General features: G+C 35.0%; 1 protein-coding gene across 10 annotated transcripts in view; it reads left to right on the forward strand.

Moving 5' to 3' along the window:
- The window catches only part of Gabra4 (gamma-aminobutyric acid type A receptor subunit alpha4), a 63,229-nt gene that overhangs the window by 9,151 nt on the left and 36,700 nt on the right, over positions 1-17,378 (forward strand). For 4 of the 10 annotated variants that reach the window (XM_026386055.2, XM_026386045.2, XM_026386100.1 and 1 more), the window contains exons 3-7: positions 5,137-5,204; positions 6,226-6,446; positions 6,595-6,677; positions 9,368-9,511; positions 12,427-12,579. The exons of 1 other annotated variant lie outside the window; for it this stretch is intronic. In XM_026386055.2, the coding sequence (XP_026241840.2) occupies positions 5,137-5,204; positions 6,226-6,446; positions 6,595-6,677; positions 9,368-9,511; positions 12,427-12,579 (669 nt within the window). Of the gene's footprint in view, positions 1-5,082; positions 5,205-6,225; positions 6,447-6,594; positions 6,678-9,367; positions 9,512-12,426; positions 12,584-17,378 lie in introns of all 10 variants that reach the window. 5 more of the 10 variants (XM_026386036.2, XM_026386077.2, XM_026386092.1 and 2 more) reach the window with 4 other exon arrangements.

Genomic DNA, 17,378 nt, shown 5'->3' on the forward strand with positions numbered 1-17,378 from the left:
CTGCTTTCTCAGCAATATTAATGGATATCTGTTATTTTTGTTTAATATTCAGGAAAGCTTTATTCCTGTATTTTTGTAAATGACAGGGAAAATTAGTGATTTGGGTATATATTTCACTTAAGATTCTTTGTTGTTTTCCCTCTAAAGTTTTTGAAATCTCTAGAATTTTAGACACCACTAGTGGATTTAGGTGGACACATGATGTGGATGGCTAAAAATTCCAGGACTGTTTCCTTAGGTACATAGCTGGGGAGCCAATGTAGAGAACAAGGATTGACTAGTTTTAAGATGAGCAGAACACCTTAGGGCTTTCTCATGATGTAACAGCAAATTGGAAATCATTTTTGGAGAAAAAATTAAGCAGTGATACCCTCAATCAACTCTGTGACTGCTAAAGTAACTGGTGAAAAATTATCTGATACTTTGTTAATTACCTTCACTCTTTCCCAGTAAGATAGAATCATTAATTAGGTGGAAGTATTTTCCTGAATTGCTCTTGGTCTTGGCTCTTTCTTGGACTTGTTAAAGACCACCTTGCTTACCTTACAGACAATTTCTTATAATCCCTTAGAGAATTACAGTAATCCTCCTGCCCCTAGCCCCCCCCCAAAAAAACCTCCAGAAAAACAAGAAAGAAAAAAAAGAAGAAAAATAAAATTTCCCTATTATCAAAAAATAAGCAGGATTTTGTAATAAAAGATGTCTTTGATGTTACACGAATGCATTTAAAATTATGGGAAGAAGTCTTTCCAAGCTCAAAATTATCTGGTTTCTATGTAATTATGCTCTTAGTAAGGTTGATTTGAACATCCTAAACAGTGGTATTAGAGGAAGCGTCTCTAAGAATTATTCTTAATTGCATAGCGACCATTATTCATTGACAATTGATTTATCAGAAACCTATTACATTTAAGGCTTTTGATTGGTTCTGGGAGAGAATACAAATATAAATAAGACACAGTTTCTGCTTTAATCTGGAAATATTTTTAGCTTAACTGATGCAGCAAATGAATCTCATTTTTTCCTTTTGAAGGGTTTTAAAATCACTACTTGAGATGATATCAGAAACATATTGAAACACATAGTTATTCAGCACCTAGTATGTGCAAAGCACTGTGCTAGTTTGGGTCTTCATAAAGGATTGAGATTTCACCTTTGCTGTAGACAGACAGACTCAAGCAGACTGGAATGAGAATAAAGTAAAGGCATAAAATGGTACTGCAGGAATGTAGCTTAGAAGCTACTCATGAACACAACAGGAATTATAGGTATTGCATATTATTGACCAGATATAAAATTCCACATTTACTTGAATAATTGTTTATTATTTTATGACATAGTATAATATTGTAAAGCTAGAACATATTTTGGAGGTTAATACAAGAGAGTTAGCATTCTGATTTTGGCATACAGTATTTAGCCTCTGTGAGCTCAGTTTCCAGATACAAAGAATTCTTATGATAATAGCACTGTAAAGCATATTGTGAGGATTTAAAAAATTAATATATGAGAAGAGATTCATATAATAGATCTTTAATGAATAATAATTGTTATCTCTCTGCTTATTGTACTTTGGGGGAAAAAATCCTATTCCTTATCCTCTGTGAGCAGTTGCACATAGAGGTGCTCCTTGATCTGTTCACTCTTTATCTCCATTGCCACCTCCCTGTCCAGGCCACCATCATCTATCAACTTGCCTAGAGTAGGAGCTGTTCTGCTCTTGCCGCTCTATAATTATTGACCATTCAACTGCCAGCATGATTTTGTAAAAAATATAATTCAGTCATGATCTCTCAGTGATTATGGGATACAAATGAAACTTCTTATAATAGCCTACAAGAAAAGTGAGAGCTAAGCTGATATCAGAGGAAGAAACCCAGGGAGAAAATATGGGGACGGGGGGGGGGGGGTTAACCTCTGTATTCCTTTCCTAGGGCTACCATGACACCATACCACAGACTAAGTGGCTTAAACAATGGAAAGTTTACTTTTTCACAGTTCTGGAGGCAGTAAGGTTGTTTTCTTCTAAACCCTCTTTCCTTGCCTTAGAAGTGGCATCTGTTTCCTATGTCTTTACATGTCTTCCAGATACCAGCCATATTGGATTAGGGCCCAGCCTGGTGACCTAATTTTAATGCAATTATCTCTTTAAAGTCCTTATCTCCAAATTATGGTCACATTTCAAGGAACTGAGAGTTAGGACTTCAACGTGTGAATATGAGAGTAACATAATTTAGCTTGTAACAACCCTATCTTTCACTGACATTTCTGCAAGTTCTCTTCATGTAATTTTAACAACATTCACTATGACATTCGTATGAGCTCAGGAGTAGCTGATCTGCTGCACCTGGGCTTTTATTCTCTCTTTGTAGCTTTAATTTCTTGTCATTCTTTTCCTTCTTTGCTTTGCTTCAGCCTCACTGGCCTCTTTTCTTGTCCTTGAATACACCAAGACCTCTCCCACCTCTTAGGTTTGTTTCTTGTCTGTCTTTCCACCTGGATCCAGTGCTCTCAGTTCTTCCAATGGCTCATGCTTATCCTATAGGTCTTGGGTTAAAACTCACTGCTTTGAAGAAGCAGCACTGTAGGCAAATCTATAGTCATCTTCCCAGGCTCTCTCTCACCAGCCTGTTACCCACTCTCCCCTTAGAAATAATAGAATTTTGCTATTTGTTTCTTTACTATTTATACATGACTCCTCCCTGGTAGTGTGTTAAGTGTTTAGGGCTGGGAAAATCTGATCAGTCTTGTTTACCATTAGAGTGTCAGGGCCTGACATAGCTAGGCCTGTTTTTTGAATCAGTGTCCAAATGAATTTCCTTTATTAATCATATGCTTTTTGGATCTCACTCAGTCTCAAAGATACATGCAGTCATATAAAGCAAATACTGCATAATGTCACAAACAAACACTAAGTTTATAATTCTGAACACAAAATATTTTTCAAGAACCATTGAAAAAGTAGTATGTTACATAAGAGTTTGGAGACACCCATTAGTATCGTGGAATGATTATAACCACAAGAATTTGCATATGCACACCTTACAACAAATTAATAATAAAAATATTGACCTAGTTTTCATTCTCCTAGACTTCCCTCACTCTTTTGGAAATATCTATAATATTAATGTGTTATAGGATACAGTATTATAAACATCATTCTAGAAAACAGAACAGTATCTGTAAACCAGAGTTAAACTGAACAACCTGACCTAGGAACTTAGAGATGCAGATTGTCAGGCCCCACCTTACACCTACTAAAACTGATCTTTGAAGTAGTTTTTGGTTTCTCAGAAATCTTGTCAAATAGTCCATTTTTCAGGACATAATCAATCTTAATTGTTTGAAACCTCTTGCCCTTTACCCTGCCCTGCAATGACATGGTATTTCTGCTGTTCAACACTTTTGCAGTTGTCTTTTAGGAATTACAGTGATTTCTCCAACTTTTGAAACTGTTTAAGTGAAATTGCTATATCCTAGCATTCAACGTACATTACTTGCTTCCTGAATTACCTATTTGGCTTTAATGAGCTTATTACTACCATTTTTATTGTTGTGTCCAATTTCTAATTCAAATACAAATTTAATTAACTTCTCTGCTGTCCAAAGATGTAATTTTTAACAAGTAAAACTCATGAAAAATCAGCATGATCTACACTTTTTCTCTCACTATATTTACAAAGGTCTTTTTTCCTTAGGATACTTATTCAATAAAGACTTTTGTCAGTCTCCTTCAATCTATCTTTTTTTGTGTATGTGGCCCATCTTCATCCTTTACAGTGAGAAACATTTTGATTCATTTTTATGAGGCTAACTTTAGACCTAGGACATTAATGATACCAATTGTTCTTTGCCTTATTTTGGCATAGATCCAATTTCCCAACCTGTATCCAAGGGAAATATTCCATCTTGAGAGCAGATGTTATTATTTCCACTTATGGAGTATCTAGCTTCTGGCCATGCAATGTTAAATTCATCATTTAAGAAAATGATGTTCAAGAGGGCAACAATTTCTATATATTAATAATAAAATGATATATTATCCGTAATAGTAACTATCATTATTGAACACATTATATTCTAGCAACTGGGAAAAATAATTTACATATGTTATCTCAATTAAAACTTCTAATGGTCATTAAAATCCTTATCTATGAAGATATCTTACCTATAGAGGTAAAATCTTTACCTGTGAAGAGGTCCAAGGTCATATAATTCAAAGGTGTTAGAGCCCAATTTGAACTCCAAAATTTCTGATTTTAAGCATTATGCTTCAAATCCGATTGTGGCCCTGTTCCCTCAGCTAAAATCTGTCAGTGATGTTGCCCTCCTGGCACGGCCTTGCCTTTCTGCCCAGACACTGTTCATGAACCAGTTTTACTAAGGCATAGGAAAGAATTTGAGTAATAGCCATTATCAGGAGCAAGAAGAAACTAATATGGAAAGAGTATTTTCACGAGAGAGTCACTGTTACCAGCATCTCATTTGAGCACTTTCAATGGGTCTCTTTTAAGTCTTGCCTGATCCATGTGGTGCCAGCTATTGAGGAGTTAAGTAACTTGCTTAAGATCACATGGAGAATAGGAAGCAGTGCAGGGATACATGTGACTTATAGGAGATCTAGTCTTTGATCCCAATCACCAGCGAATGGTGTGCTTATTGTTAAAGGTGACTTGAATCATTTTAAAAGTTATTTACCAGTATCCTAAACTTTCCAAAGATGCATTCTTTGCAGCCATTACAATTTTTCTCCTCTTCATTCTTGTGGCCATGTTTCCTCTTTTTAGTAGCTCACTTCTTTCTAGGGGCCAATCAGATGATGCACTATAAAAAAAAAAAATCACAAAGGCTAAAAGCATTTGTGTCTTTGCACTGCCTGCTGTAATAGTGCCCAGGGGTGATGTGTCTTTGAAGAAGCAAGGTCTTGGTAAGTAATTGGGGTTTCTTTTTTTCCCATTAAGTAAACACTGTTTTCTGATTTGGTTTACTTTAGTAGAGATTCATTATCTCACAGGAAATTTTAGATTCTTATAAAAATATATCATACCTGTATTGACTCTTTAATTATCTAACCCTACTAAGCTGTTAAATTGGTAATTTTTTTTTTTTCACACATATTTACTTTATACCTACTAGGTCCTGTTACGGAAGTGAAAACTGACATATATGTCACCAGCTTTGGACCTGTATCTGATGTTGAAATGGTAGGTATTTGGGAAGCAGTGTACCTTTTGGGGTTTGGAGAAACATGTCAGAAAAGAGACAATTAAAATTTATCTTATTGTCAGTCACACAAAGTTAGAAATTCAAAGAATAACCAAATTAAACTTAAAAGTTTACAAAGAGTAGGACACTGAATTTGCATTTCAGCTCCAACTTTTGAGTGTTGATTGATTTTAAAGTCATTCTCAACAAGAGAACTTTTCTATTACTAGTTGCAAAGTACAACTTTGTATATAGTTTTTTTTCCTCTTTAGAAAACTATTGAGGAAGAGAAAATTAGAGGTTATAATTAGTTTGGGTGTGAGCTAAGTGCATACACTATATTGTAGTCCTGATTGCACTTGGTATTTTATGTGCAGTTCCTTGCTGCCCACTCTTCCCTTCTCTTTCTCCCTTGCTCTCATGCCTAAAGAGGCTAGAATATGAGTATTGGTCAGGAGGAATTTGTTCATCCAACTGTGCTATTTTATATTAAATATATTTACTTAGCAGGACAGAGGACCTCCTTCATTTTTTTTCCTGACCCTGTGCTCGGAATGATTTAAAATGGTTGGGTTATTTGACAAATTGTGATAAACTTTATGAAAACACAATTTATCTATTTTGCTTTGTCTTAAAAATGCCTACCATCTTATGATTAATCATATAAAGATATTTGTTATCCATTAACTGATTTTTGCTATCTGGTCTAAAGTGAAGCCCAAGCCTAATTACGTGGAGCTGGCATTTTTATTGAAAGATGGTCATTATTATGAAATGATTAATATGTGTGGTAACTTATTTTCTATGAGCATAGAAGATGAAGGGAGCCAGATGGACATCAGATACTGTAATTACTGAGAATCTTTTTACTCTATTGATCTAAGATAATTTATACTTCTATTAATTTCATTTGGGAAAGCCTTTTCTATGAGTGGGAAGAGGCTAGAACTTAATGCATTTTTCTGTATGTACATGTGTAGCTCTCTGTGATCTGAAGATGTCACAAACTCATTTCCCCAGGAATACACCATGGATGTGTTCTTCAGGCAGACGTGGATTGACAAAAGGCTAAAGTATGATGGCCCCATTGAAATTCTGAGGTTGAACAATATGATGGTAACAAAAGTATGGACCCCTGATACTTTCTTCAGGAATGGAAAGAAATCTGTCTCACATAATATGACAGCTCCAAATAAGCTTTTTAGAATTATGAGAAATGGCACTATTTTATATACAATGAGGTAATCAATTTTTTCTTTTTCCTTCTGTTTAGCCTTTCTTCCCTCCCCACTTTTATTCCTTTTTTCCCCTCTTTCTTTCATTTTAGAGATATATAGAATTAATTTTAATAAAGGGTTGATTTTATTTAATTGCATTTTTCCATCGTAGACTCACCATAAGTGCGGAGTGCCCCATGAGATTGGTGGATTTTCCCATGGATGGTCATGCTTGCCCTCTAAAATTCGGGAGTTGTAAGTTACAAATGAAAGTGTTTGAGTTTCTGATTATCTCACACAAGTTGATATGTGTTTGTGTGTGTGTGTGTGTGTGCTTATGTATGCCTGTGATTTTCTCATAATATAGCATTTAAATCATTATCCATGAAAAAAAAATTGTGCAAGCTTTGATTTTTAGGAGTCTGTTAGCTGGTATTTTATGTAAAGAATTAAAACTTCTCTTTTCTTTCCCCAGGTCAAAAACCTACTTGTACAGATAACTTGAATAGATTAATTGATTGAGTCATAATTAATAGGGTGGTGGTCAGTGTTAGGGACCTCTGAACTTTACATGTTGGTGGTATAACATAGAAAGTACAAATGATTTTCTTTATAATTTAATAGTTGCTGTTGTTGGCAGAGTTGTTAGGTTGTTTATAGCCGACTTAGTAAAAGCCCAAAGAAGACTCATGACTTCCTGGCATGACATCAGTTAAAACAAAAGCAGCCCTATCAATGGCTGAAGCAGGACACAAGAATCATAGGAGATGCAAGGGCAGGGCTGGGGTGGAGTTGGTGGGGTGGGTGGAGATGGTGGGGTGGGTGGTCCAGAGATTATAGTGCCTTCTAGACCACATTAAGGAGTTTGAATTCTATTTGAAAGCTTGGAGCCAGGAGTTTTGAAAGATTTATAAAGGGGTAAATCTTTGATTGACATTTCATAATTTCTTACTTTAGTTCTCCTGCCGAGAATGGGTTATAGAGATGCTGGAATGGAAGCAGGAGAGTTGGAGTATGTTGTTTTAATACAAGCAAAAATGATGATGGATTAGGCTAGGATGGTATTAGAGGAGTGACTGTGAAATAGATGTGTCTGGGAAATTTTGTGGAGATGAAGGCAAAAGGATGAGATGAATGGATAGGAAGGAATATAAGATTCCTTTCTTTGAGCTCCCTTCTCTGAGATGGTAACAAAATGTGATTGCTCTTCTAAGGTCTGCCTCAAACATTTGATTCAATCAGAATCTACCAAAAATAGATGCTGGCTTTTACTATTGCTTCAGACTCTTAGTTGCACTGATTGTGAAACTTGCCTGCTGTTATCATTGCTCATTGCTTAACTTAATGAGAATCGGCAGTCACCATTCTTTTTATAACCCTAGTAATCACAATATTCAGTGGGCTAACTTGAAGCTAAAGAAAGTCATTTGTTCACTGACCAATGATTTAATGAGAGAAGATAAAAACAGAAAAATACACATAAAGGGTGATCTCACTATAGTTGGAATTAAGATCCCTTTGTAGTATAAAAATTTAAATTTTATACAAGCTATTTTTTATTTAGAAGAAGTATTTTCCATCTGCCACCCCCTCTAGTTCTCGTATAAAGCACTTTTCCGAGTGACCTGAACGTAGTTGGTGATCAATCATGCTTTGTATAAAACTAAAGAAATCATACACTAGTGGTTGATGTTTGGGGGCAGGGAATTAAAAAAAAAAAAAGAGGCACATCATACTTAGCAAGTTAAGGCCTTACATTTTCTGGAAAGAGAAAAAGAGCACTTAACTATGTTTATAATTCAGAGGAAAGAGAGAAACCAGGAAGGAAGGCTCTTCTAGTAAGATAGGATAGCTAAGAGAATACCTGATTTAAAACATCATCTGTAGAACATCATGTACAGGGCTTTAAATATCTGACAAAGCATGAATATTTAGTAGATAAATGCTGACATATTACTGGATAATGCTAAATGATACCACAGCCTCAGAGTATGTTTTGCAAAATGGCTTTTAAGGAGAATCTGTCTAGGTATGGACTCCCTTTGTAGAATTACACAATTCCCCAAGACCTCCTGTGTTCTAGCCATTTTAGGAAGGTTGGGTTGGTGGTGGTGGGGAATGGCACATGATTCATTTTGGTTCTTTTGAACTTATTTGTGTGTGAGCCAAGCTATCTGTTCTGGGTAGACTGGTAAGCAAGCAGCTGGTCTCCATTTGCACTGAGCACCGAATAATAGAAAATGGGCTTAAATTGCTGCTGGGAAGAATTTGTTGAAGATAGAAGGGGAAATGTCCTGATTATAAGAGTTTAAAGGTAGTGGAACTGGTTGTGTAATTATATTCCCCGGAGAGCTTTACAAACAGCATAGCCAGTTGTCACTGTAGAATGGTTTCCAAAGAGCATGGTATTACCCAGAGGCAGAGTCTAGAAGAGGTGACCCCTAGTGAGCTCCTGACCAGTAGAATTTGTTTTTGTTTTGTTGTTGTGTTATTAGAGGCAGCTTCTGATACATTTGAAAATGGCAGAGGTGCATTAGAATGGAAGAAGTCAGTGTTGATCAAGCACTGGAAGAGAGAAGTGCAAGATGCAGGGGTTTGGCAGTACCCTATTGGGAGTTTAATAATCTGCTCTTTAGCTGCTTATCTTATTAGCTTGGGAACACATCCAAATGTTTTAATGCATATGGCCTTGTAGAAGCCTCAGTTTTTGTCTCTTCCTCTTCTAGTTGTTTGGCACAAAAACAGTGAATCCTGCTGATTTGTAATGCTTTTTGTTTAATATCTATAGATTTCTAAATTGCAGCATGTTTGAGTAAAATGAGTTGAGAGAACATTGTTTTCATTTACCCCATCTTTCTTGAACACATGTCATGTTTTTAAGTGTTGACCACCAATGCCCATAAAAGAGAACCCTGACAGTAACCACATTCTCTGCTCTCATTCAGATGCATATCCGAAGAGTGAGATGATTTACACATGGACAAAAGGTCCAGAGAAATCAGTGGAAGTGCCAAAGGAGTCTTCCAGCTTAGTTCAGTATGATCTGATTGGGCAAACTGTATCAAGTGAGACTATCAAATCCATTACAGGTGAGAAGTTTAATGGTTAAAGCCAATATGCTATGTAACATCAGCAGTAGAGTTTTGTCCTGGCTTCATTGAAACATCTAGTGTTTTCACGAGAACAACAAAAATTTTCCAGAAATAGAGTTGATGCATAAACCATAGCTCAGAATTTCTTTATTTATATTTATCATCTTATTTCAGTTTAAAATAAATTCTGAGTTGGTGAAATGTGAGAAGTGAGTTGGTTTTCTTATTCAGAAACAGAAGTCAGTAATCAAGTATATTAAAACTATTTTCAACAAAATCATGAGGCAATAAGTCAGTCTGATCCTTCTGGTTTTGGTGCTTTCCAAAAATCTCTCTCTTTTTTTTAATGTTGCCCAAGTTTATTATGTCACCTTCCCCCTTTTTCCCCAAAGGAAAAGCAAAATCTAAATCTTAATTTCAAAACATTAAAAGAAACTAAAATTGTCCTACAAGTGGATGGATGTCTGTTATTGATGATTCTTTGTCTTCGGAAAATGAATGGAAAGATTGCAGGATTTAGTTCTTATCATATTTAGTGGGGAAGATCTAATTATTGCTTCTTCTAGAACTCTTTCTTATGTACACATATAAAGGGGAAAATGTTTTATCATTTTTGTCTAGTACATTTTTGTGCTGCTATAATAAAATGTCATGAACTTGGAAGCTATAAAGAGCAGAAATTTGTTTCTCACAATTCTGGAGGGTGAGAAGTGTGTGATTAAAGTGCCATCAGATTCACTGTCAGGTGAGAGCTTGTTTCCTGGTTCATAGAATAGAAGAGAGGAGGGGCTCACACCAGGAACTTCTTTTATAAGGGTAATAACCCCTTGCATGAGGCCCCACCTTCATGATCCCAAAGCACTACACTGTGATTATCTCCTCATTGATGATTAATTAGGTTTTAACATAAGAATTTTGGGGGTTAAATATTCAGGCCATAGCAATAGTTAAAATTCATTCAGCAGATACCTTCTTATAGGCTTCATCATGAATTCTTTCCATGTATTGACTCACTTAGTTCTCATAGCCACTCCATGAAATGAATACTATCACCAACTTCATTTTACTGATGAGGACTATGTAAATACAATGTATTTAAGTAACTTGCTTGAGTCATACAGCTATTAAATGGCAAAGCCAAAATTCAAACACAGGCATTCTGAGTTCCAAAAACCTTCTCAAAATGTGCTGCATGCCAAATCGGGATGTTAAAATTGCATTAGTGGGGGCAGGAGTTGTGACTCAGTGGTAGAATGCTTGCTCGGCATGTGTGAGGCCCTGGGTTCGATCCTCAGCACTGCATATAAATAAATAAAATAAATAAAAGATCCGCTGACAAGTTAAAAATATTTTTAAAATTTTTGAATTAGTAGAAAATGAGTGGTTATTGTTAGATCTGGGACAAAATTGTGAAATGATAATGTACGTTTTGTTTTAAGAAAAAAGATAATAAATCAGTCATGTGAAGGCATGATGACTCTAGAATAGTTAAAAATCATAAAGGCAGGGAATGAAATGGTGGTTGCCAGGGCTTAGAGGGGAAAGACAAAATTCCCATGACTTTATCTTCCCAACCCTTGTCATGACGATCATTTCAGGGGATACCTTCTTCTCATCAATTATGAAACTATACAGTAGCCTTCTATCATGGCACTTTGCCCCTTGTCTGTCCAGGAGAAAAAACTCTTTTGATAGATATTTATGTTCTAATCTGAATGTCAAAGAGGCAAACTTTCAATTGTACAAGATAATAAATCCTAGAGATTGCCTGTACAGCCTAGTACCTATGATCAATTATACTGTAGTGAATGCTTAAGAATTTGCAAAGAGAATAGATAAAAGAGTTCTTTTCACACACACACACACACACAAAATATTGAATGAGATGATGGGAAGAAACTTTTGGAGATAGTGGATAGCTTTATGAAAGATTGTGGTGATGGTCTTATGAATGAATACTTATCTCCAAACTAATCAATCACATACATTAAATACATAGAGTTTTGCATTCCAATCATACCTCAATAAGGTGGTTTAAAAACTATGCAGTCAGGGCACTTTCCACTTATCTTTATAGGAAACAGAATTTTTTTTGAAAGATCTTCATGTTCTAATCTGCAAGGGGGGGTTAAAACACATCTGGAGATGTGAGATTTCTGAACCTTGGGCTTCACAGTCTGTGAATAAGGCTACTGCTTCCTAAATAACTTTCTTAATATGTCCTTTCAGGCGTGATGGTAAAAATATTCCTCAACAGCTACCAGAAATGTTAGGGTATGTTTCACTTACTAGTTTTTTAGGTTATGCCTCTATGCTATACATGTCTGTTTACATTTTTGTTTATATTTATAACATTTAGATATACAGGTCCTTCCTAAAATTAAGGCAGCCTTTCCCTTAGCTTGTATGTGTATATGTGTACGATACATATAAATGGAATATGTATATATATTTATATAGTTTATATATGAATGAAATCTATATATTTCATTTCTGTCCAAAATTAAGCTGTATATTTTCGTGTGTGTGTGTGTGTTTCCATTTTTTCCCTAGTGATTTTTTGTAAAAATTAGTTCTAAATTCTGCTCTCAAAAAATGGTGAAAATGAAAGCTAATTGCTTTAGCAGTAATAGGTCTTCAAAATAGAAAGCATTGCAAAAACTTTTAAAAATCATATCCCAATTTAGTAAATTACTTAGTCGCTACACAAAATAAAGTATTTTTCTGAATAATGGTTTTCTATATCATCCACTCTCCTGCCATGAGGAAACTTTGTACTTCTTGTTTGTATTATGCACAAAAGATAATTTCTTTGCTCAGAGTACTGTGTGTTAGTCTGAAATACAATCATGAAGCCATTCAATAATTAACTGCAGAACCAATAATGCATTTTTTTCATGTTTTCTTGGCAGGTGAATACATTGTCATGACAGTTTATTTCCACCTAAGACGGAAGATGGGATATTTTATGATTCAGACTTATATTCCATGCATTATGACAGTGATTCTTTCTCAAGTTTCTTTCTGGATAAATAAGGAATCAGTTCCAGCGAGGACTGTATTTGGTAAGTGCAATTCATTTCTTGGCTGTTTTTGTCCACATTACATAATGACCACGATTCATAAGAAATATGAATAATAGTCTAAGAAAATGATAAACACAAATATATCAAACTTTACTGAATACAGAATCACATAAGCTTTTATTTTTATCTAGCCAATACAAAATAATAACGCTTGAGGAGATATGAGTAGTCTTTCACTTCCTCTGGGGCCACAATGGATTTCCCTTGTTGAGAATCAGTCAAATGAAGACCAACTGTGCACTGCATATAATTTCACTTTTGGTGATATTCTTGGGCTCCTAGCATAATGCTGTGTAATTGAATTAAAATTATATCTAGGTGTTAAAATGAAATGCACTAAGAGCTTAAAATAAAACAAATAAAAGTCATGGCTGAATGAATATGAAAGCCTTAGAAAAACTTGTCTTTTAATGAAGAGGAACAAAATGCAATTGGTTTTACACTCATTGAATTGGAAGGTATTATGTGCTTAGTTTATAAGCTCATTATTATACTCTATCTACATAACATTTTTTTCTGAACCAACATTTTTTTTCTTTTTCTTTTAATTGTGGTTTCCTACATATAGGGTTCTTAACAATATGAAGTCCAGAACATGTGAGCTTAAACGATTTTGTACTTGTTAATACATCTTTTACAGATCAGTCATGCTTTTACATCATAAAATGATTTATAATTACATCTGTTTAATTTATATCTTTCTGTATTCTTTCTGTATTTATTGCGAGTAGCAAAAACATTCAGTGGTGGGATAAGAAGGAAAAAGATCAGAATGTCTCTGGAGTGAATATAGTCCTCACAAGAGATGAAGGTTTCCCTTTGCTTTTCTGTTTAGAAGCATCAAAGCTATCTGCAATATTCCTTCGCATCCAATAGTTGAAGAGATGTTGATAAGAGAGAACTGGAGGAAAGAATTGGAGCCTTTCATCCTACCTCTGCTGATAATGGTGTTTTAATGTCCTCAATGGACCTGAAATACTCCAACAGAGGTGTTTCCTCCATAGACAACCTCCTTCCTTTAATCTTAGGCTCACCTAAGAGGGTATTTGAGAAACTCATACTAATGTGGAGGCAGGGTGTGATCTCAGCAATACAGTGAGCAGGTATAATGGCACTATCTACTTCATAGAGTTATGGGTATTCAATTAACAAATAATTGCACATTCTAAGTGTGGAATAAATTTTAGCTATTAAATATAGGTATGAAAATGAAAGAGATAAAACAACATATCTAAGCATTGGATGCTAAGAGGTCATGGTTTAAATCTGCTACTTACTTTTTCCATCCAGAAAATTGTGTTAATACATCTCTCCCTCATAGACTAGAGGGAATTTAAAGAGTTATGAATAGTACCCAGTGTAGGACACGTGGAGCACATTCTGTGTGTTACTTTCTCTTTCCTATACCTCTCTTTCATAAGGGAGATTAAATTTTTTTCAGAATTGGTTGTACTGGTGTTTTAAAGAAAAAATTTACATTTCTAATGGGTACTACCAGGCATCCTGAAATTCTTAGGTCTTCATACAGTAAGCTCAGAGGCAACCTGACTGTGCAGGACCTGTCTACAAAGGCTGAGGATCAGATCCAAGTCCCTTAACTAATCCTACTACAAAAAATTAATAATTCAGGAGCTATAGTTATTAAAAAAAAATTTTTAAATTTGTTTCTATTAGGCTTTACAAATAAAGAAAGCAGTTGTATTCATATTATCATACTATTTTCTGTGGCCTTAAAGAACTAGAAAGAACTAGAGCAAAAATTACCATTTGTGATGAAGAGGTAATAGTGTCACAAGTGTAGACTTTGGTTCTACCCACAGGGTCTACTACTTACCAGCTATGAACTTTCAGTGAGCTACTTTTATATAACTCATGTTTCCTCATATGTTAAAAATGGACAAATGGCTGTACTTATCTCATAAGGATGCTGTGAGGATTAAATGAGTCAGTTTGAATAAGGCAGTTGAACTAATACCTCTCACACAATTTATACAGTTTAAGTTGTTTATACAGTTTAAGTTGTTTATTAGAGTGATATTCCACATTGCATCTCTGTCTTATCCAAGAATCACTGTTTGATTGGTTGATGAACTTTGTTTTCTTTATTGACTATAAACTGGCAGCTATTTTTCTGTCTCCATTGTCCCCAAATATTAGAAATCCCCAGTGATGGAGGGAGGAATAGCATTGTTTACAGTAATACTCACTCAGTGCTTTATATTTGAATACAATATTGGAAGGAAATGATGTAGTATGTTATGAAGGAATTAATATTACTATTACCAGTGATGAAAGGACTTGCCATATATGTTGAGATCATCTATTTTAACCTTCACAATAATTCTGCAAGATGGGCACTACTAATTTTTATAGATAAGGAAAATAGCTGTAACATATTAGGAAGCTTATATCAAGTTTCATAATTGTACGTGGTGGACACAGGATATTATCTAACTTTAAGAACTCAGTCACTCTCTATTCACAGTGATTAGGACTTTTCTTTTGAAATTTGTCCCTGTCTGTGTCCTGTGCCAGGATACTGCTTTTGACTGATCAAGAAAATTATGCCAATAATTATATGTTCGAAGACCTAAGATGCATTCGGATGGTAATTATTAGACTACTCAATGAGGATTTAGAATGGTATTTTCTTAGGGAAGTAAAGCTGTAAGTATTGGGGGGTATTACCAATCTATTTCATATGAGATTTAGGTGAACATTAATTCTGGGCTAGTTTTTTTCTTTTCTAAGTCTCGTTTCCCTCTTCACTCATACGGAGAGAATTTGCTGAGTCAGAGTCAGCATTTGAAACCATGCAAAACCAAATCTCAGAAGAGCAGCATAACTCTGAGAAGCAGAACATGCTAAATTCTTCACAAAGGACTTCTATCTCCAAACTTGTATGACTCTTAAGTTTTCTAATTATTCCAGTATGGTAAAACATTAAACACAAGTAAATGCCAGCTGGCATATCTAAATCATTGCTATTTCATTTTCTAAGAATGGCCAGCCAAAATTTCACTCTAGTGTATAGTCTTAGTCTCCTCTTACATATCCTTTCCCAGCTCCTGGGCCAGACAATATGGTGCATATTCAGCATTCTAAATGCAAGGACTGGCATCAGTACTTGAATGTGTCAAAAAAAGTTATGGCTTTGAAAAGTCAGGACGGCATTTACGACAAATTCTTGTACTTCTTTCTAGATGGAGAGGAATGGTGAATTCTTAACTGAAGGGCTGGTTTCTGTTTGCTGTTCTATTGGTGTCTAGTCAGTCAAATGCTGTATCTAAAGCCAGGGATAATAAATCATGCAAGTGCTTTCTTTAAATTTGAACACCTAGTAGAAAGAACTTTTTAATGCCCAAAGTGGTGGAAACTTTTGAACATTTAGCCCTCTTTTTATGCCAGCTAATTTCATAATTTTGCCAACAGTCATAAAATAGGAACCATAATATCTGGAGGGCCATTGCATAAACTTGAAAATCAAGCTGATACAAAACACTGAAAGAGAAAAGAAAAGCAGCAGCATATACAGCTTTTTTTATTTTTGGGTATTGGTATCCACAGCATCATTTATGTCATGAGCCTGGTGATCTATCCACTTCTAAAGAACTGGAATGAAATTTTTGGATTCTCACTTCAATAATTGCTTTAGTAACCTACTTATGAGACATTCAGAAGGGATTTTTTTTTCACATGTCAGTAGGAGAACCTGAGGACCACCACTTCTGAGCCTCAGGAGAAATTTTTCTAAGTTAAAAAAAAGTTTAAGTAGCATAGGGATTCTTAAGTTTTTTTTATTTGAATTTGAGTTTCTTTCTAGTTATCATATTAGAGTCTCTGTAGAATTTCTGAGTACTGAGTAGTATTCTTGTTTAGATTACACTCTTCATATTTTATTTCCAAGTGCTTTCATCATCATTTCTGTCACAATAGAAGAAACATACTACTCACATATCTCAGAAAGTTGGAGAACATTTTTGAATTCCTAATAGTCCTTTACATTTAAGTCATATGGATAAGAAGAAACATTTTTGATTTAGCTTAAACTTTGAGGCTAAAGTTTTTCAAGGTTGTTTTAGGATTTATTCATATAGCTCACAGCCAGCAGCATTACAATGATGCCATTTTTCTGAGTCTGAGAATGGGGAACTAATTGTTTGAAACTCTTTCAGAAACAAAGCCCAATAAATTCACAGTATTTTATTTTCAAATATATGTAGATATATCTGACTGGGTAAACATTTGAACATTTATTTTAGACTGATGAAATGCTAAAAAAATCACAAAAATTCCAGATAAGGAACACTATCAAAATCTCAAATTTCTTTCTCTGTATAGTTTATAAGAATGTTTTTGAAAGCTCTATAGCTCATGTGCTGCACAGTTGCTCCAATTTTTCATGTCCTAAGTATTGAAGATTCAGAAGGAGACTGAAATTCAAAGAAAACGGATTGGTGAGGAATTGGAAAAAATGAGTTTTTATTTACTGTGCATTTAACCTGTGCCTGGCACGAGGTGGAATATTATGTTAATCCCTAAAGCTGTATTCAACATGTCTGCCGTCAACAAGAGCAATCAAGTAGGAAACAAGGTTTACATATGTGGAATAGTAAGGGAAATAGCACAAGACAGGGAATAATTAAGTGCTTAACTGAGGAGCCAGTATTGTCCACTCTCAATCAAAACATGGGTATTCCTTTATTGTCACATTGGTTCACTGTGTCTTCATTTGAACATGCATTATTTGCCTTTCAGCTGGGGTCTGCCATGGATTG

Source organism: Urocitellus parryii, chromosome 10, assembly GCF_045843805.1.
Source record: "Urocitellus parryii isolate mUroPar1 chromosome 10, mUroPar1.hap1, whole genome shotgun sequence".
NCBI lineage: Eukaryota > Metazoa > Chordata > Mammalia > Rodentia > Sciuridae > Urocitellus > Urocitellus parryii.